The sequence below is a fragment of the Ranitomeya imitator genome, chromosome 4, assembly GCF_032444005.1.
Source record: "Ranitomeya imitator isolate aRanImi1 chromosome 4, aRanImi1.pri, whole genome shotgun sequence".
In the NCBI taxonomy this organism is placed as follows: domain Eukaryota; kingdom Metazoa; phylum Chordata; class Amphibia; order Anura; family Dendrobatidae; genus Ranitomeya; species Ranitomeya imitator.
Genome location: NC_091285.1, coordinates 623,788,124 through 623,811,096, shown reverse-complemented (window position 1 = coordinate 623,811,096; position 22,973 = coordinate 623,788,124). Strand labels below are relative to the sequence as shown.

The following is a 22,973-nucleotide window of genomic DNA, read 5'->3' as shown; positions in this document are numbered from 1 at the left end:
GCTGCCATCCTGCGCCCCCGTTCTGTCATGTATTGCTCCCATCCTGCACCCCCATTCTGTCATGTGCTGCTTTCATCCTGCACCCCCGTTCTGTCATGTGCTGCTGCCATCCTGCGCCCCCGTTCTGTCATGTGCTGCTCCCATCCTGCGCTCCCATTCTGACATGTGCTGCACCCATCCTGCGCCTCCATTCTGACATGTGCTGCACCCATCCTGCGCCTCCATTCTGTCATTTGCTGCTCCCATCCTGCGCCCCCATCCTGTCATGTGCTGCTTCCATCCTGCACCCCTGTTCTGTCATGTGCTGCTGCCATCCTGCGCCCCCATTCTGTCATGTGTTGCTCCCATCCTGCACCCCCATTCTGTCATGTGCTGCTTCCATCCTGCACCCCCGTTCTGTCATGTGCTGCTGCCATCCTGCACCCCCGTTCTGTCATGTGCTGCTCCCATCCTGCGCCCCCATTCTGTCATGTGCTGCTTCCATCCTGCACCCCCGTTCTGTCATGTGCTGCTGCCTGTTATGATCTGGTGGTTTAGGAGCAACATGGAACGAGCTCTGAAGGAAGTGGTATCTGTACTGACCGCAGTCCCTAAGCTCAACACAACCCTAGAAGTAGCCGTGGGATGCTCCTAACACTCCCTAGGCACCTCGTCACAGCCTGAGAACTAACTACCCATAAAGATAGAAACAGGAAAACTATCTTGCCTCAGAGAAAATCCCCAAAGGATAGGTAGCCCCCCACAAGTAATGACTGTGAGTGGAGAGGGAAAAGACATACACAGAATGAAACTAGGATGAGCATAGGAGGCCAGTCTAGCTAGATAGATAGGACAGGATGGAATACTGTGCGGTCAGTATAAAACACTACAAAAAATCCACACAGAGTTTACAAAAATCTCCACACCTGACTAAAGGTGTGGAGGGTAAATCTGCTTCCCAGAGCTTCCAGCATCACAGAATTAATTCATACTAACAAGCTGGACAAACATAGAAAGCACAGAACGGATAAGTCCACAACCTGTGGACAGAAAAGAGCAAGCAAGGACTTAGCTTTGCTGAACTGGTCAGGATAACAGGGAAATCCAAAGAGATGTGAATCCAACCAGGAACCATTGACAAGTGGCACAAGATTATATGCCCCTCGGAGGTCAATCTTAGTAAACCAACTAGCCCCCTTAATCTGAGCAAACAAATCAGAAAGCAAAGGCAAGGGGTATTGGAATTTGACCGTGATCTTATTAAGAAGACGATAATATATACAGGGTCTCAAGGAGCCATCCTTCTTAGCAACAAAAAAGAAACCCGCTCCCAATGGTGACGAAGACGGGCGAATATGCCCTTTCTCCAAAGATTCCTTAACATAGCTCCGCATGGCGGCATGCTCTGGCACAGACAGATTGAAAAGTCGGCCCTTAGGGAACTTACAACCAGGAATCAAGTTAATAGCACAATCACAGTCCCTATTTGGAGGAAGGGAACTGGACTTGGGCTCATCAAATACATCCTGGAAATCCGACAAAAACTCAGGGACCTCAGAAGAGGGGGAAGAGGAAATTGACATCAAAGGAACGTCACTAGGTACCCCATGACAACCCCAACTAGTCACAGACATAGTTTTCCAATCCAGCACCGGATTATGTTCCTGTAACCATGGAAAACCCAGTACAACAACATCATGCAGGTTATGCAACACCAGAAAACGGCAATTTTCCTGATGTGCAGGAGCCATGTACATGGTCATCTGCGTCCAGTACTGAGGTTTGTCCTTGGCCAATGGAGTAGCATCAATGCCCCTCAAAGGAATAGGGCTCTGCAAAGGCTGCAAGGAAAAACCACAGCGCCTGGCGAATTCTAAGTCCATTAAGTTCAGGGCAGCGCCTGAATCCACAAATGCCATGACAGAAAAGGACGACAATGAGAAAATCAGGGTCACAGATAAAAGAAATTTAGGCTGTACAGTACTAATGGTAACAGATCTAGCGACCCTCCTAGTACGTTTAGGGCAATCAGAAATAACATGAGCAGAATCACCACAGTAAAAACACAGCCTATTCTGACGTCTGAATTCCTGCCGTTCTGTTCTAGTCAAAATCCTATCACATTGTATAGGTTCAGGACTCTGCTCAGAGGACACTGCCATATGGTGCATAGCTTTGCGCTCGCGCAAACGCCGATCAATCTGAATGGATAGAGACATAGATTCGCTCAAACCAGTAGGCGTAGGGAAGCCCAACATAACATCTTTAAGGGCTTCAGAAAGACCTTTTCTGAAAATAGCAGCCAGAGCATCCTGATTCCATTTAGTGAGCACAGACCATTTCCTAAATTTCTGGCAGTATAATTCTGCCGCTTCCTGACCTTGACACAAGGCCAACAGGGTTATTTCAGCATGATCCACAGAATTAGGTTCGTCATACAATAATCCGAGCGCTTGAAAAAATGCGTCTACATTCAGCAATGCCGGACCCCCTGATTCAAGGGAGAATGCCCAGTCCTGAGGGTCACCACGCAGCAAGGATATGATGATTTTAACTTGCTGAATGGGATCACCAGAAGAACGGGGTTTCAAAGCAAAAAACAATTTGCAGTTATTTTTAAAGTTCAAAAATTTGGATCTGTCTCCAAAAAACAAATCAGGAGTAGGAATTCTAGGCTCCAAAGCCGGAGTCTGGACAACATAATCTTGGATACTCTGTACTCTTGCAGCAAGTTGATCCACACGAGAAAACAAACCCTGAACATCCATGCCAGAGCATAAATCCTGAACCACCCAGAGATCAAGAGGAAAAAAAAGACATAAGAGAGCACATAAAAAAAAATGGCTCAGAATTTTTTCCTTCTTTTGAGATGCATTTAATTCATTTTTGGCCACTTGTACTGTTATGATCTGGTGGTTTAGGAGCAACATGGAACGAGCTCTGAAGGAAGTGGTATCTGTACTGACCGCAGTCCCTAAGCTCAACACAACCCTAGAAGTAGCCGTGGGATGCTCCTAACACTCCCTAGGCACTTCGTCACAGCCTGAGAACTAACTACCCCTAAAGATAGAAACAGGAAAACTATCTTGCCTCAGAGAAAATCCCCAAAGGATAGGTAGCCCCCCACAAGTAATGACTGTGAGTGGAGAGGGAAAAGACATACACAGAATGAAACTAGGATGAGCATAGGAGGCCAGTCTAGCTAGATAGATAGGACAGGATGGAATACTGTGCGGTCAGTATAAAACACTACAAAAAATCCACACAGAGTTTACAAAAATCTCCACACCTGACTAAAGGTGTGGAGGGTAAATCTGCTTCCCAGAGCTTCCAGCATCACAGAATTAATTCATACTGACAAGCTGGACAAACATAGAAAGCACAGAACTGATAAGTCCACAACCTGTGGACAGAAAAGAGCAAGTGAGGACTTAGCTTTGCTGAACTGGTCAGGATAACAGGGAAATCCAAAGAGATGTGAATCCAACCAGGAACCATTGACAAGTGGCACAAGCTGAAGAAAAGAGCCAGGCTAAATAGCCGAGCAGAAATGACAATCAGTGGAAGCAGCTGCTGACAGCTAAATCCAAGGAGCAGCCATTCCACTTAAAACCACCGGAGGGAGCCCAAGAGCAGAACTCACAAAAGTGCCACTTACAACCACCGGAGGGAGCCCAAGAGCGGAATTCACAACAGCTGCCATCCTGCACCCCCGTTCTGTCATGTGCTGCCCTATTCTGTCATGTGCTGCTCCCATCCTGCGCCCCCATTCTGTCATGTGCTGCTCCCATCCTGCGCCACCGTTCTTTAATTTGCTGCTCCCATCCATATGCCCCATACGCTGCTCCATAAAGGTTGATGGCCCCCATAAGATGCTCCATAGTATATGCCCCATACACTGCTCCATAAAGGTTGATGGCCCTTATAAGATGCTCCAAAGTATATGCCCCGTACTCTGCTCCATAAAGGTTTATGGCCCCCATAAGATGCTCCATAGTATATGCCCCGTACACTGCTCCATAAAGGTTTATGGCCCCCATAAGATGCTCCATAGTATATGCCCCGTACACTGCTCCATAAAGGTTTATGGCCCCCATAAGATGCTCCATATTATATGCCCCTTACACTGCTGCTGTTTCAGGAATCGGCGCCTGCGCAGTCTATGCTTTCCGGCGCCATTTTCTTGAAGACACACTGAGGTTTCCAACAAAATGGCGCCAGAAAGCATGGACTGCGCATGCGCCGATTGTGGGAGCAGGGAGAAATTCATGGCCCGGAGTCAGGGGGCTTAAAATTAAGAAATCGCTGTGGCATGAAGTGCCACAGAGTAATGAGGGCGGGATCCTGTGCACACGCTACCTGATTCCGTTCCATTTTCTTGGTCCTCCTGCTGCCGGAATCGGCGCCTGCGCAGTCCGCGCTTTACGGACTGTCTTCAAGAAAATGGCGCCGGAAAGCGCGGACTGCGCAGGCGCCGATTCCGGCAGCAGGAGGACCAAGAAAATGGCAAAGGAATGGCGTAAGTAACAAATTGCTGTGGCATGAAGTGCCACAGCATAATCAGGGCGCAAATATGTGCACGGTGTCCCCCTGCTCCCGACCCCTGCTCCCGGTAGTTTCGGCGCTTTTTTTTTTTTTCCTGACACTCTATAATGTAACGCTAGGAGCGTCGCGCCTGCGCAGTCTATAAAGGCTTCGGACAGAGTGACGCTCCCAGCGTTATATTATAGATAATATATATATGTCATTTTCTTCCCAGAAGAAAGAAGACGCCAGCGGCCCGGGGGACTTTACGGGAGTATGCAGGAACATTGGAGGTATCGGGGGGGAATAGGGGGAACCCATTTCTCTTTCCTCTGATGTGCGATCACATCAAAGGAAAGAGAAATTAAATGGGAAATCTGCCTTTTTTTCTGGTTTATCCTGATGAAGAGGTCTTGCGTGACCTCGAAATGTGTTGACTTTTAAACCTGATTAAATGAATGTTTCCACTTCCCCGATAGTTTTATATCAGCAGCGCATGAGTGATACCTCTGTCTTCTCTCTATATCCATGGTTGTTTCCTTGACTGGTTTCTGTGCAGCTGCTGTTATATGCCCTTTATGTGTTGCCATTCAGCAACCTAGCAAGTTAAGCGTATTCTCTCCTTTACCTGACACCTCTTTGTCATCGGATAAGACCCTATTGTGCTTTTTTTTCTCAGTTTCTTCATTCCATGGTATACAGATAGGCACTGGCAGGTGCAGGCTGGTATACAGAAAAGCACTGACAGGTGCAGGCAGTCCTGCTGGTATACAGATAAGCACACGCCAAGAGCCGCAACAGTGAGTAAGTCAGTGTCCCTGCCGGGGAAGAGGAGAAATGTGCAGGGACACCAGCACTAGATAATTGATGCTCAAGGCCACATGACAAGTTATTGAGACACATTTTTTTGCCGGGTGGGGATACCCACAGCTGTTGTTACCTTTTGTTTCAATAAATTGTTTGAGATGAGGAAACCACCATTGCTGCTTCCACTTAAATGCCCTACTTTCATGATAAAATATCACTGTAGCGTGAACTTACATAGTTACATAGTTACATAGTTATTAAGGTTGAAGGAAGACTATAAGTCCATCTAGTTCAACCCATAGCCTAACCTAACATGCCCTAACATGTTGATCCAGAGGAAGGCAAAAAAAAAACATGTGGCAAAGAGTAAGCTCCACATTGGGGAAAAAAATTCCTTCCCGACTCCACATACGGCAATCAGACTAGTTCCCTGGATCAACGCCCTACCAAGGAATCTAGTGTATATACCCTGTAACATTATACTTTTCCAGAAAGGTATCCAGTCCCCTCTTAAATTTAAGTAATGAATCACTCATTACAACATCATACGGCAGAGAGTTCCATAGTCTCACTGCTCTTACAGTAAAGAATCCGCATCTGTTATTATGCTTAAACCTTTTTTCCTCCAAACGCAGAGGATGCCCCCTTGTCCCTGTTTCAGGTCTATGATTAAAAAGATCATCAGAAAGGTCTTTGTACTGTCCCCTCATATATTTATACATTAGAATAAGATCACCCCTTAGTCTTCGTTTTTCCAAACTAAATAGCCCCAAGTGTAATAACCTATCTTGGTATTGCAGACCCCCCAGTCCTCTAATAACCTTGGTCGCTCTTCTCTGCACCCGTTTTCCAGAAATTTTTCCTGAAAGCCAAATATCTATAACTTTTTGTGAGTATTGTATGTCAACCATGAGGTGGTGTAAATTTGACTAATAATTTACACAAGTTTCTGCTCTACATAATAGTACATTTGTTGGATATTGGTAGATGCAGCATTTTGCACAAATACTACTTACAAAAATTTTTTTTTACTTTGTGATGACAGAAAGCTATCATAGAGAGGATGCTAAATTTCCTCTAGAAATGTAGAAAAGGAAAAGATCTTTTGTGCCCTAAATCAAAATAATTAGAATATAATAATTTCTGTTTGACGCAGAAGTCTCTATAAAGCGTGGGATGAATTTAAGTTTCTGCTTTTACCTGAAGCCTGAATTCATGACACAGTCTGTACCTCCGCATGTGCAGTCATCGGCATCATGCTTCATCCCCAGGTTATGGCCCATCTCATGTGCGACTGTGGCACCAACAGATGAAGCAAAAATGCTGTGATCCTGGAGGAACAAAAAGACAGGATGATTAAAGTGAACTGTGACACCAATTTTCTAAGTAAATATATCGCTAAAGGTGCTATTGTCATGGAATTCTCACCAGATGTCAGTAACAACCCATCCAATCTACACAGGTAAATAAATCAAACCATAGATGTCCATAAATTAAGTTATATGTAATAATGAGAAATGGCACAGGGAAAAAGTACTGAACATGCTTACTGAAACGTAATTAATACGTCGCACAAAAGCCTTTGTTGATTATGACAATTTCAAGACACATCCTGTATGGAGAAACTAGTCGCATACATTGCTCAGGTATGATTTTGGCTCATTCTTCCACAAAAACACTCTGAAGGTTCCATGGGCTCCTTCTATGAGCTCTGAACATTAGTTCCTTCCATAAATTTTCTATTGGATTCAGTTCAGGCTATTGGCTCAGCTGTTCTAGCAGCTTTTTCTTTCTCTGAAACCAATTGAGAGTTTCCTTGCCTGTATTTTTGGGATCATTGTCTAGCTAAAATGTTCACCCTTGTTTCATCTTCAACATCCTGGGTAGATGGACATGTCTTGGTACATTTGTCCGCTCGTCCTTCTGTCAATTATATGAAGTTTTCCAATGCCGTATGCTGAAAAACAGTCCCACACCATTATGTTCCAAAGTAAAAAAACTTCACTGTTGGAATGGTGTTTTTAGGGTCATATGGAGTGCCTTTTGGCCTCCAAACATTTTGTGTATTATGGTATATGAAGAGTTAAAATCTGGGCAGCACGGTGGCTCAGTGGTTAGCATTGCAGCGCTGGAGTCCTGGGTTCTAATCCCACCTTGGACAACATCTGCAAGGAGTTTGCATGTTCTCCCCGTGTTTGCGTGGGTTTCCTCTGGGTACTCCGGTTTCCTTCCACATTCCAAAGACATTCTGATAGGGCATTTAGATTGTGAGCCCCATCAGGGACAGTGATGATAATGTGTGCAAAACTGTAAAGCGCTGCGGAATTTGTTAGCGCTATATACAAATAAAGATTATTATCTGACCAGACTATATTCTCCCAGTATTTCACAGGCTAGTCTAAGGCTATGTGCACTATCGCTTGGAAAACTGATTGACAGGTTGGTCACACTTGTCAAACATAGTGTTTGACAAGTGTGACCAACTTTTTACTATTGATGCTGCCTATGCAGCATCAATAGTAAAAAGATAGAATATTAAAAATAAAAAATCATGATATTCTCACCTTCCGGCTTCCCCTGCAGCCTTCCCTCTCCTTGCGATGCTCCCAGCAGCTTCCGTTCCCAGTAATGCCTCGTGGCAATGACCCCAGATGATGTAGCGGTCTCGCGAGACCGCTACGTCATCACAGGTCATTGCCGCAAAGCATCCCTGGGAACAGAAGCATCGCGAGCAGCGGGAAGGCTGCGGGGGATGCCAGAAGGCGAGAATATCATGATTTTTTATTTTAATTCTTTCTTTTTTACAGGTATATGGTTCCCACAGTCTCCTCTCCTCCAACCTGGGTACCAACCACACATGATCCACATAGCCACATGCGGAGAGTAAGCGGATCAATGCATTCCTATGTGTGCAGAATCCCCGCGATTCGGCACAAAGAATGAACATGCTGCGTTTTTTTCCGGAATGCGATTCAGCCGTGGAAAAAAATGCAACATGTGCACAAAAATTGCAGATTGCATTCAAATAATAGGATGCTCAATGTATGCGTTTTTTTCGCAGTTTTATCGTGTTTTTATAGCAAAAAATCCTGAACGCGTGCACACAGCCTAAATGTTGTTGAGCAAGCTATAAACACTCTTGAACATGCTTTTTGTTCAGCAATGGGAGTCTTGTGTGGTGAGCGTGCATACGTACCATGGAGGTTGAGTACATTACTTATAGTTTTCTTTGAAACAATTGTACCTGCTGATTCCAGGTCTTTTTGCAGCTCTCCACAGGTGGTCCTTGGCTCTTTAACAACTCTTCTAATAATTCTTTTCACTCCTCTGTCTGAAATGTTGTGGGGGCACCTGGTTATGGCTGGTATATTGTGAAATGATGTTCTCTTCACTTCTGGATTATGTCCCCAACAGTTCTCACTGGAACCTTCAGTAGTTTAGAAATTATTCTGTAACCAATGCCATCAGTATGTTTTGCAACAATAAGGTTGCGAAGGTCTTGAGACAGCTCACTGGTTTTACCCATCATGAGATGTTTCTTGTGTGGCACCATGGTAATGAGGCACCTTTAATAGGGCATCAGTTATAGCAGCTGATATTACTAACTGGCAGGATTACTGATAAATTTCATCTGATGTCATAACTTTCCATGGCCTTTTGAACCTCTCTTTCTTCAAGTGTTCAATACTTTTTCTATGTCATTTCTCATTATTACAAATACCGTACATTTATTTCCGCTTAGTTTAGACCATCTCATGATGTTTATTACTGGGAATTAACCATCATTATTATTCCCTGATTATATACAGTATATGTACAAATTACTCTGCAAAATACATTGAATTTGCTTTTCTGCTATAGTATCTGTGTCAGTCATCAAGGGTATGTGACAGCTATGGCTATTTACTGCATTTATTTTCTACAGTGTGTAACCCCCCTTTTAACCTTTTCTCCTTCAAATCTACTAGTGTGACAGCAACACGTGTGTGTGTGTGTGTGTGTGTGTGTGTGTGTGTGTGTATATATACATGTATATCAGCAATTCCCCCCCAAAAAATGTCAAAGAAGACCCAGGACTGGACTGTGTAGTAGTGATAATTCTACATCAGACAAGAATGGGAGCGTATTCCTCTCCCAAAATTCCAGCAATTGGTCTCCTCACTTCGCAGAGGTTTCAGGCTGTTGTAAAAAGAAGAGAGGATAATGCAAAATGGAAGACATGGCCTGGGTCCAACTTTTTTTTTTTAGATCTGTTGTTGTTCTAAATTAGTTCATTTTTTATATGAAATGGAAACATGCCTAATGTTCATATTCTGATCTGTGTTCTATATTCTGTAGCTAATATAATATGGCTAAAAGATTTCCCAATCATTGCATTTCTGTTGTCTTTACAGCTTACACAGTGTCCCAACTTTATTAAAATTAACAGGGTTGTCTGAAACTTAACAGCCAACCTAATAGTTAAAGGGATGATCCAAAACTAAAGCAGATTTTAATCCCAAATCTCTACTGTAATTTTTTTTTACTTCAGTTTTGAGGTCACTTTGTTGGAGAATTCCCAGTACATGCTGGAATACTAACAGAACGTCATCAGGGAACTAGAGCTGCGGTCACTCACCAGACTCTTATAGGGTAAGCGCACACAGTCAGTGAACGCTGCGGGTTGGATGCGGCACACCTATGTTACATCATAGTGAACGGGATTTCAAGAAATCTCATGTCCACTATGCGTCCAGAAACGACTGCGGCTTACCGGCCGAGACGAACAAGTGGCGTGTTTTTACAGACCTCAGCATGTCAATTTATCTTGCAGATAAATGTCACCCATGCAATGTATTGGACACGATGAATCTGCACGGTTCAATAAACACATGCGTTCACCTGTGTTCAAAAGCTGGCCAATAAAAAAACAAACAAAAGTCATTATCTCAGTAAATTTGAATACTTTATAACACCAGCTTGAAAAATGATTTTAAAATCCAAAATGTTGGCTCAATGAAATGTATGTTCAGTAAATGAACTCAATACTTGGTCGGGGCTCCTTTTGCATCAATTACTGCATCAATTTAGCGCAGCATGGAGGTGATCAGCCTGTGGCACTGCTGAGGGGTTATGGAAGCCCAGGTTGCTTTTATAGCAGCCTTCAGCTCGTCTGCATTGCTGGGTCTGGTGTCTCTCATCTTCCTCTTGACAATACCAGACAGATTCTCTCTGGGGTTAAGGTCAGGCGAGTTTGCTGGCCACTCAAGCACAGTGAAGCTGTAGTTTGTAAACCAGGTATTGGTACTTTTGGCAGTGTGGACAGGTGCCAAGTCCTGCTGGAGAATGAAATTTCCATCTCCAAAGAGCTTGTCGGCAGAGGGAAGCATGAAGTGCTCTTAAAATGTCCTGGTAGGGCTGTGCTGACTTTGATCTTGATAAAACACAGTGGACCTACACCAGCAGATGACATGGCTCCCGAAGCCATCACTTGTGGAAACCTCACACTAGACCTCCAGCAGCTTGGATTGTGGCCACTACACTCTTCCTCCAGACTCTGGGACCTTGATTTCCAAATGAAATGCAAAATTTACTTTCATCTGAAAACAACACTTTGGACCATGAAGCAACAGTCCAGTTGTTTTTCTCCTTGGCCCAGGTAAGATGCTTCTGGCGTTGTCTATTGGTCATGAGTGGCTTGACACAAGGAATGCGACACTTGTAGCCCATTTGCTGGATATGTCTTTGTGTGGTGGCTCTTGAAGCAATGCCTCCAGCAGCAGTCCACTCCTTGTGAATCTCCCCCAATTTTTTGAATGGCCTTGTCTTAACCATCCTTTCAAGGCTATGGTTATCCTGGTTGCTTGTGCACCTTTTTCTACCACACTTTTCCCTTCCATTCAACTTTCCATTGATATGCTTGGATACAGCACTCTGTGAACACCGAGCTTCTTTAACAATTACCTTTTGTGGTTTACCCTCCTTGTGGAGTGTGTCAATGACTCCACAAGGAGGGTACTGTGACTGTGAACTGCATTTAGCTTTCTCTAGTATGCACCGCTCACCCTTCACTTTGGATCCATAATGTATTTCACTTCTCTGGTGTCTTCCATGCATACCTCTGAGCGGTCAGTCTAACCCCTCCCCCCCTTTATGACCTTTTGATTAACTTTGAACATGTGTTCTGGTCATCCCCCCTACCCCCACATCCACTCAGCTGAGTCCTCTTAGTAGCAGATATATTCAGTTTCAGGAGTCTGATCCAGTCTCTAGTCTGTTCCATGCATCTTTCAAATTCCATCTTTCAAATTACATATTTCTAATTACTTTGAATTAGACTGAATTGGACTGGAATTGACTGGAAGGTAACAGAATACCAAACCACTACAAAGTTTTGGTTTCTTTTCTCTTTCACCCCCATACTACTTTCCTTCCTACAATCTCTGTTATGGACCTGGTGGTTAGGAGCACCCGGAACGACCTGATGGTTAAACTCACACAGGACAAGCTCTGGGAAGTGGAAGCTCTGCTGACCACAACCCCTAATCCTATCACACAACTAGAAATAGCCGTGGAGTGTACCTAACTCGACCTAGATGCCTCTTCACAGCCTAAGAGCTAACTAGCCCTAAAGATAGAAAATAAAGCCTACCTTGCATCAGAGAAATTACCCAAAGGAAAAGGCAGCCCCCCACATATATTGACTGTGAGTAAAGATGAAAGTCACAAACACAGAAATGAAACAGGTTTCAGCAAAGGGAGGCCAGACTTACTAAACAGACTGAGGATAGGAAAGGTATCTTTGCGGTCAGCACAAAAACCTACAAAAAGACCACGCAGAGTGTGCAAAAAAGACCTCCGCACCGACTCACGGTGCGGAGGTGCCACTCTGCATCCCAGAGCTTCCAACTAGCAAGGAAAAATCATGATAGCCAGCTGGACAAGGAAACAATGAACAAATAAATGACTGGCAGGGACTTAGCTTCTGCTGGAGTAGACAGGTCACCAGAAAGATCCAAGAGCGAACTGAACCAGTACAAGAAGATTGACAGCTGGCATGGAGTAACGATCTGAGTGGAGTTAAATAGGGCAGCCAGCCAAAGAATAACCTACGTCACCTGTGGAAGGAACCTCAGAAGCAGCAGCTCCACTCACAGCCACCAGAGGGAGTCCATGGACAGAACTCGCCACAGTACCATTCATGACAACAGGAGGGAGTTCGATAACAGAATTCACAACAGTACCCCCCCCTTGAGGAGGGGTCACCGAACCCTCACCAGAGCCCCCAGGCCGATCAGGACGAGCCAAATGAAAGGCACGAACTAGATCGGCAGCATGAACATCAGAGGCAAAAACCCAGGAATTATCTTCCTGACCATAACCCTTCCACTTGACCAGGTACTGGAGTTTCCGTCTCGAAATACGAGAATCCAAAATCTTCTCCACCACATACTCCAACTCCCCCTCGATCAACACCGGGGCAGGAGGATCAACGGAGGGAACCATAGGCGCCACGTATCTCCGCAATAACGACCTATGGAACACATTATGGATGGCAAAAGAAGCTGGAAGGGCCAAACGAAATGACACAGGATTAAGAATTTCAGAAATCTTATACGGACCAATGAAACGAGGCTTAAACTTAGGAGAGGAAACCTTCATAGGAACATGACGAGATGACAACCAAACCAAATCCCCAACACGAAGTCGGGGACCAACACAGCGCCGGCGGTTAGCGAAACGTTGAGCCTTCTCCTGGAACAATGTCAAATTTTCCACCACATGAGTCCAAATCTGCTGCAACCTGTCCACCACCGTATCCACACCAGGACACTCCGAAGGCTCAACCTGCCCTGAAGAGAAACGAGGATGGAAACCAGAATTACAGAAAAAAGGCGAAACCAAAGTAGCCGAGCTGGCCCGATTATTAAGGGCGAACTCAGCCAAAGGCAAGAAGGACACCCAATCATCCTGATCAGCAGAAACAAAGCATCTCAGATATGTTTCCAAAGTCTGATTAGTTCGTTCGGTTTGGCTATTTGTCTGAGGATGAAAAGCCGAAGAAAAAGACAAATCAATGCCCATCTTAGCACAAAAGGACCGCCAAAACCTCGAAACAAACTGGGAACCTCTGTCCGAGACGATGTTCTCTGGAATGCCATGCAAACGAACCACATGCTGGAAAAACAATGGCACCAAATCAGAGGAGGAAGGCAATTTAGACAAGGGTACCAAATGGACCATCTTAGAGAAGCGATCACAAACCACCCAAATGACCGACATCCTTTGAGAGACAGGGAGATCTGAAATAAAATCCATGGAAATATGCGTCCAGGGCCTCTTCGGGACCGGCAAGGGCAAAAGCAACCCACTGGCACGAGAACAGCAGGGCTTAGCCCGAGCACAAGCCCCACAGGACTGCACAAAAGAACGCACATCCAGTGACAAAGAAGGCCACCAAAAGGATCTAGCCACCAAATCTCTGGTACCAAAGATTCCAGGATGACCCGCCAACACCGAACAATGAACCTCAGAGATAACTCTACTAGTCCATCTATCAGGAACAAACAGTTTTTCCGCTGGACAACGGTCAGGTCTATCAGCCTGAAACTTCTGCAGCACGCGCCGCAAATCAGGGGAGATGGCAGACAAAATTACCCCCTCTTTGAGAATACCCGCCGGCTCAGGAACACCCGGAGAGTCAGGCACAAAACTCCTTGACAGGGCATCAGCCTTCGCATTCTTAGAGCCCGGAAGGTATGAAACCACAAAATCAAAATGGGAGAAAAACAGCGACCATCGAGCCTGTCTAGGATTCAACCGTTTGGCAGACTCGAGATAAGTCAAATTCTTGTGATCCGTCAAGACCACCACGCGATGCTTGGCTCCTTCAAGCCAATGTCGCCACTCCTCGAATGCCCACTTCATGGCCAACAACTCTCGATTGCCAACATCATAATTGCGCTCAGCAGGCGAGAATTTTCTAGAAAAGAAGGCACATGGTTTCATCACCGAGCCATCAGAACTTCTTTGCGACAAAACAGCCCCTGCTCCAATCTCAGAAGCATCAACCTCGACCTGAAATGGGAGCGACACATCTGGCTGGCACAACACAGGGGCAGAAGAAAAACGACGCTTCAACTCCTGAAAAGCCTCTACAGCCGCAGAGGACCAATTGACCACATCAGCACCTTTCTTGGTCAAATCAGTCAACGGTTTAGCAACACTAGAAAAATTAGCGATAAAGCGACGGTAAAAATTAGCAAAGCCCAGGAACTTCTGCAGGCTCTTCACAGATGTCGGCTGAGTCCAATCATAAATGGCCTGAACTTTAACAGGGTCCATCTCGAAAGAAGAAGGGGAAAAAATGAAACCCAAAAATGAAACCTTCTGAACCCCAAAGAGACATTTCGACCCCTTCACAAACAAGGAATTTGCACGAAGGACCTGGAACACCATTCTGACCTGCTTCACATGAGACTCCCAATCATCCGAAAAGACCAAAATATCATCCAAATATACAATCATGAATCTATCCAGGTACTCTCGGAAGATGTCATGCATAAAGGACTGAAACACAGATGGAGCATTAGAAAGCCGGAATGGCATAACCAGGTACTCAAAATGGCCCTCGGGCGTATTAAATGCTGTTTTCCATTCATCGCCCTGTTTAATTCGCACAAGATTATACGCCCCTCGAAGATCTATCTTGGTGAACCAACTAGCCCCCTTAATCCGAGCAAACAAATCAGACAGCAGCGGCAAAGGGTATTGAAATTTGACTGTGATCTTATTAAGAAGGAGGTAATCAATACAAGGTCTCAAAGAGCCATCCTTCTTGGCCACAAAAAAGAACCCTGCCCCCAACGGTGATGACGACGGGCGAATATGACCTTTCTCCAAGGATTCCTTTATATAACTCCACATAGTGGCGTGCTCTGGCACAGATAAATTAAACAGTCGGCCCTTAGGAAACTTACTACCAGGAATCAAATTAATAGCACAATCGCAATCCCTATGAGGAGGTAAGGCACCGGATTTGGGCTCTTCAAATACATCCCGATAATCTGACAAAAACTCAGGGACTTCAGAAGGAGTGGAAGGGGAAATTGACAGCAATGGAACATCACCATGTACCCCCTGACAACCCCAGCCGGACACAGACATAGATTTCCAATCCAATACTGGATTATGGACCTGTAGCCATGGCAACCCCAAAACGACCACATCATGCAGATTATGCAACACCAAAAAGCGAATATCCTCCTGATGTGCAGGAGCCATGCACATGGTCAACTGAGTCCAGTACTGAGGCTTATTCTTGGCCAAAGGCGTAGCATCAATTCCTCTCAATGGAATAGGATACTGCAAGGGCTCCAAGAAAAAACCACAGCGCCTGGCAAACTCCAAGTCCATCAAATTCAGGGCAGCGCCTGAATCCACAAATGCCATTACAGAATAGGACGACAGAGAGCAAATCAGAGTAACGGACAAAAGAAATTTAGACTGTACCGTACCAATGGTGGCAGACCTAGCGAACCGCTTAGTGCGCTTAGGACAATCGGAGATAGCATGAGTGGATTCACCACAGTAAAAACACAGTCCATTCCGACGTCTGTGTTCTTGCCGTTCGGCTCTGGTCAAAGTCCTATCACATTGCATAGGCTCAGGCCTATGCTCAGAGAATACCGCCAAATGGTGCACAGCTTTGCGCTCACGCAAGCGCCGATCGATCTGAATGGCCAAGGACATAGACTCATTCAGACCAGCAGGCGTGGGAAATCCCACCATGACATCGTTAAGGGCTTCAGAAACACCCTTTCTGAAAATTGCCGCCAGGGCACACTCATTCCACTGAGTAAGCACAGACCACTTTCTAAACTTCTGACAGTACACCTCCGCTTCATCCTGACCCTGACACAAAGCCAGCAAGATTTTCTCTGCCTGATCCACTGAATTTGGTTCATCATAAAGCAATCCAAGCGCCAGAAAAAACGCATCTACATTCCGCAATGCAGGATCTCCTGGCGCAAGGGAAAATGCCCAGTCTTGAGGGTCACCACGCAACAAAGAAATAATGATTTTTACTTGTTGAATGGGGTCACCAGAGGAGCGGAGTTTCAACGCTAGAAACAGTTTACAATTATTTTTGAAATTCAGGAACTTAGATCTATCTCCAGAAAACAAATCAGGAATTGGAATTCTAGGCTCTAACATCGGATTCTGAACCACAAAATCTTGAATGTTTTGAACCCTTGCAGTGAGATGATCCACACAAGAGGACAGACCCTGTATGTCCATATATAGACCTGTGTCCTGAACCACCCAAAGGTTAAGGGGAAAAGAAAGACAAAAAACACTGCAGAGAAAAAAAAATGGTCTCAGAACTTCTCTTATCCCTCTATTGAGATGCATTAATACTTTGGGCCAGCTGTACTGTTATGGACCTGGTCCTATAACACAACAACTAATAGCCGTGGAGCGTACCTAACACGACCTAGACGCCTCTTCACAGCCTAAGAGCTAACTAGCCCTAAAGATAGAAAATAAAGCCTACCTTGCCTCAGAGAAATTCCCCAAAGGAAAAGGCAGCCCCCCACATATATTGACTGTGAGTAAAGATGAAAGTCACAAACACAGAAACGAAACAGGTTTCAGCAAAGGGAGGCCAGACTTACTAAACAGACTGAGGATAGGAAAGGTATCTTTGCGGTCAGCACAAAAACCTACAAAAAGACCACGCAGTGTGCAAAAAAGACCTCCGCACCGACTCACGGTGCGGAGGTGCCACTCTGCATCCCAGAGCTTCCAACTAGCAAGGAAAAATCATGATAGCCAGCTGGACAAGGAAACAATGAACAAATAAATGACTAGCAGGGACTTAGCTTCTGCTGGAGTAGACAGGTCACCAGAAAGATCCAAGAGCGAACTGAACCAGTACAAGAACATTGACAGCTGGCATGGAGTAACGATCTGAGTGCAGTTAAATAGGGAAGCCAGCCAAAGAATAACCTACGTCACCTGTGGAAGGAACCTCAGAAGCAGCAGCTCCACTCACAGCCACCAGAGGGAGTCCATGGACAGAACTCGCCGCAGTACCATTCATGACCACAGGAGGGAGTTCGATAATAGAATTAACAACAAATCTACTGCAATCCCTCCACCTAGTAAAGAACTACTAATTTCTCCCTCAATACTCCCCAGCCATCTCACCTTCTCCTCAAAACTGTTCCTCCACATACAATCCTTTTTCTCCAGACACACACGGCCACATCATGTCCTATCCTGCTCCCACCTTCTAACGCTCTGTCTGCTACTCCTCATCTCTGGTGATATATCTCCAATTCCAGGCCCCCCTCAACACATCCCCACACTTATTTCTAACCCTCTGCCAAGATCCTCTACACGTTTTCCAAACCATGATAACCTCATACCCATTCATCCAGCCCCCACTCCCCTGGTCCCCTTCACTGTGGAACGCACGCTCTGTCTGCAACAAACTGCCATTTATCCATGACCTCTTCATCATCAACAAACTATCCATCCTTGGCATCATTGAAACCTGGCTCATCCCCTCTGACTCAGCCTCTCCAGCTGCACTTTCCTATGGCGGATTCCACCTCTCTCACACCCCTCGCCCCAGCAACAAACGTGGTGGAGGAGTTGGCTTGCTCCTGTCCGACACCTGCTCCTTTACTCAAATCCCGCTACCACCCTCCACTACTCTTCCCTCGTTTGACATTCTCTTCCCTCTCCTCTCCTAGTGTGCATCCCCCACTCCACAAACTCACTCCCCCTCGCAGAAATCTCAAACACCTCAATTTACAATCACTCTCTGAGTCCCTTCTCCCTCTTACAGACATAGCCTCCCTTCATGACACAGATTCTGCTGCCACTTTTTATATCACTACAATAACAGTAACACTCGATTCGGCCGCCCCGCTCATGCATAGCAAAACTCGTACTATCAACAAGCAGCCCTGGCTGACCAGCCAGACTAAAGAACTGAGACGCGCTTCCAGGGTTGCTGAGCGGAGATGGAAGCGATCCCGCTCTGCCGACCACTTCACTGCATACAAGCAGTCCCTTGCCAGCTTCAAGTCCACGCTCACTGCTGCAAAACAAACTTACTTCTCATCTCTCATATCCTCACTGTCCCACAACCCTAAACAGCTTTTCAACGCTTTCAAATCTCTACTCCATCCCCCTGCACCTACTCCTTCCCCTCTCATTTCTGCTGAAGACTTTGCCTCTTTTTTAAACAGAAGATCAATACGATCAGAGAAAGCTTTGGCCCACGGCGCCTAATGCCCCTCTTAGCTGCTCAACCCTGTTCCTCCAAAACCAGCTTCTCCACCACGACAGAAGATCAGCTCTCCACCTAATGTCAAGATCACACCTCACCACTTGCACGCTTGCCCCGGTCCCGTCCCACCTCACCCCTAACCTTGCCACGGTCATCATCCCAACCCTAACACACCTCTTCAACCTCTCACTCACAACAGGTGTCTTCCCCTCATCCTTCAAACATGCCAAAATCACACCCATCCTCAAAAAGCCCTTCCTCGACCCATCATCTGTGTCTAGCTATCGCTCGATATCTCTTCTCCCTTATGCCTCAAAATTACTGGAACAACATGTCCATCTTGAACTGTTCTCCCACCTCTCCTCCTGCTCTCTCTTTGACCAGTTACAATCTGGCCTCCGACCTCACCACTCAACTGAAACTGCCCTAACTAAAGTCACCAATAACCTACTAACTGCTAAGAGCAAGCGACACTACTCTTTCCTCCTTCTCCTGGACCTGTCTTCTGCCTTTGGCACTGTGGACCACTCCCTTCTGCTACAGATCCTCTCATCTCTTGGCATCACAGACTTGGCCTTATCCTGGATCTCGTCATATATAACAGACCAAACATTCAGTCTCTCCCTCTCCCACAGCACCTCCTCACTTTGCCCCTTGTCTGTCGGTGTTCCTCATTGCTCTGTTCTAGGACCCCTACTCTTCTCCGTCTACACCTTTGGCCTGGGACAGCTCATAAAATCCCGCGGTATGCAGTATCATCTCTATGTCGATGACACGCAGATCTACCTATCCAGACCTGACCTCACCTCCTTTCTTACCAAAATCCCACACTATCTGTCTGCTATGTTGGCTTTCTTTTCTGCTCGCTTTCTAAAAGTGAACATGGACAAAACAGAATTCATCATCTTTCCCCATCTCGCTCTACCTCTCCACCAGACCTATTCATCACTGTCAATGGCTGCTGACTTTCCCCAGTCCCACACGCCCGATGCCTTGGGGTGATCCTCGACTTTGCCTTCTCTTTCAAGCCACATGTCCAAGCCCTTGCCTCCTCCTGCCGTCTCAACCTCAAAAATATTTCCCGAATCTGCACATTCCTTGACCACGACACCACAAAAACACTAGTGCACGCCCTTATCATCTCCCGCCTTAACTGCTGCAACCTCCTACTCTCTGGCCTCCCCTCTAGCACTCTGGCACCTCTCCAGTCCATCATACACTCTGCTGCCCGACTAATCCACCTGTCTCCCCGCTATTCCCCAGCCTCTCCCCTATGCCAAGCCCTTCACTGGCATCCTATTGCCCAGAGACTCCAGTTCAAATCCCTTACTATGACATACAAAGCCATCCACAACCTGTCTCCTCCATACATCTGCGACATGGTCTCCCGGTACTTACCTACATGCAACCTCCGATCCTCTCAAGATCTCCTTCTCTACTCCACTCTTATCTCTTCTTCCCACAATCGCATCCAAGACTTCTCCCGTGCTTCCCCCATACTCTGGAACTCTCTACTACAATACATCAGACTTTCGCCTACCATAGAAACCTTCAAAAAGAACCTGAAGACTCACCTCTTCTGACAAGCCTACAGCCTGCAGTGATCCTCAACCTACTGAACCACCACACAATCAGCTCTACCCTCTCCGAGTGTATCCTCACCCATCCCCTGCAAACTGTGAGACCTCGCCCGGCAGGGTCCTCCCTCCTTCTGTACCTGTTAGTGCCTTGTTTTTTGCTCATATTTAATGTATTTGTCTATATTTGCCCCCTTTTCACATGTAAAGCGCCATGGAATAAATAGCGCTATAAAAATGTATAATAATAATAATAATGACTGCCTTCTGGATATCTGTCAAGTAAGCAGTCTTTCCCATGATTTTGGAGCCTACTGAAACAGACTAAGGGGCCTTTTTAAAGCTTAGGAAGCCTTTTTGGGTGTTTTGTGTTAATTATTCTAATTTACTGGGATAGGTACTTTTGGGTTTTCATTGGCTGTAAGCCATAATCATCAACATTAATAGAAATAAACACTTGAAATAGATCACTATGTTTGTAATGTATATAATATGAGTTTCACTTTTTGTATTGAAGAACTGAAATAAATTTACTTTTTGATGATATTCTAATTTAGCGAGAAGCACCTGTATCTCCCACCCCCCCAAAAAATCACCATGCAATATGATTCTCCTCTCCTCATTGATATGATTATTTGTGACACCAAACATGTCCAGTTTTTACTTATTTTAGTGGTGAAAAAAAAATCAGACAATTGTAAAAAAAAAAAAAAGAAAAAATCTGAGGCTTGTGTCGCTATTTTCTGAGACCTGTAACATTTTTATTTTTTGGCCGATAGAGCTGTGTTATTTTTTGTGATCGCTGCATATAGCAGAAATCACAGTCTCTTTTGAAGCCCGGCCACATCCTGGGTTTAAAATGAGCTCCATAATGACAAGCATCAGCTATTATGACAACCCGTTGGCAACCCGCGTTCATTGTCATGAGCGCACCGATGGGCGGAGTTAATGACACGCTCGCACGTCAGCGTGTGTTAAATGCCTCTGTTAGAGATTGACAGTGACATTTAACAAGTTAGCAATCGTGGGCATAGCACTGATCCACCCGCAATTGTAAGAGACAGGTCTTGGCTGTAATACGCAGTCATCGCCTGCTGTGTATGGGGTGGATGAGCCCGCTCCATACACCCGCTTCCGACATATGTCAGATTTCATGACGGGATTAATTTTAGTTTTAATGAATTGGCCACTAAGTATAACATTCGCTATTAGGTTTTGGACAACCCTTTTAAATATATACAGTATATATACAAATTGGAAAAAAATTCAGACATGAGATAGCGAAGAAAATCTGTGGTCTTTATTGACCCATGTACAGTATGTTCAAGATTTCAGCTCTTTAAACAGTGAGCCTATGTCAAGCCATAAAATTCACTGTGCAGAAATAAGGAATATAAGTTAGATTCCATAATCAGTGATTAATCAATATACATCAGGAAAACAGTGCCTATGTATACAGCACAATCACATCAATCTCATCATGTGTCATTATACTATAACAATAATTCATATATAATATGTCTTAGTACACGTGTACTGTGCATATGGTATTAGATAACCTTAATTGCATGATGTCCTGCTTTGTGGCCTCTTCTTTAACACTCTCGCTATTCCCCAATCTCTTCAGGCTTTCTATTGCCCAGAGACTCCAGTTCAAAACCCTAACCATGGCTTACAAAGCCATCCACAACCAGTCTCCTCCATACATCTGTGACCTCGCCTCCCGGTACTTACCTGCACGCAACCTCCGATCCTCACAAGATCTCCTTCTCTACTCCCCTCTTATCTCCTCTTCCCACAATCCCATACAAGATTTCTCTCGTGTATCCCCCTACTCTGGAACTCTCTACCCCAAAATATCAGACTATCGCCTCAAACCCATCAAAAGGAACCTGAAGACCTACCTGTTCTGACAAGCCTACAACCTGCAGTAACCACGGATCCACCATACCACTGCACGACCAGCTCTATCCTCACCTACTGTATCCTCACCCATCCCGTGTAGATTGTGGGCCCTCGCGGGCAGGGTCCTGTCTCCTCCTGTACCAGTCAGTGACTCATTTTATTCAAGGCTATTTTCTTTGTTTTTGTTATGTATATCCCCTTTCACATGTAAAGCGTCATGGAATAAATGGCGATATAATATTAAATAATAATATTATGATAGCACCTGTGTTATAATTAAAAGCTGCTCACCAAACTGCTGGTCACTGCACTTTCTTTAATATACGCCATGCCTGACTGGGATACAAGACACCTAGGTGTACTATTTGGACAGCCAATGTGTCCTTTCGCTGTCACAGCAGGGTCTTTCCTCTGAACCACAACCTCTTCAGTGCCCCAGATACTGCAATGATCCTGTCGCTACATGAGAATGCGGAATTCTCTGCACTTCGTATCCTAAGGTTCCTCTGACCGTCACAGTAAGAGGAGGATCACTCACAGGGTGAGCTGGCAAACTAAATACATGGAGCAGGTATTTATTAAACACATTAGGAATTTATTAAGGACTGAGGAACTTTCAGGTGGCAAGCTAAAGAGTAAATTACCTCAATTATCTGACAAGGATCAATAAATTTGGGACCCACCTTGGCAGCAGAAAAGTTTAAGTTTGATGTTTTTAGTGGACAACCACACCTTGTCCCCAACTCCAAAGCTTGGCAAACTTGTGTGTCTCTGTTTTCTTCAAGTTCTCCCTGACTTAAGACCAGACAAGCTTTAACCCATCCATCAATTTTTAAGCCACCTGAGTATTCATCTTGGAAGTTGAAAAAGAACAAAAACGACAATGATACCCAAGA

General features: G+C 45.2%; 1 protein-coding gene across 1 annotated transcript in view; it reads right to left on the bottom strand.

Annotated features, from left to right (window-relative positions):
• Positions 1–22,973, bottom strand: part of LOC138674618 (zinc metalloproteinase-disintegrin-like 4a) — a 204,455-nt gene that overhangs the window by 81,607 nt on the left and 99,875 nt on the right. The window contains exon 11 of the mRNA XM_069762434.1: positions 6,511–6,641. Coding sequence (XP_069618535.1) covers positions 6,511–6,641 — 131 coding nt within the window. The remainder of the gene's footprint in view (positions 1–6,510; positions 6,642–22,973) is intronic.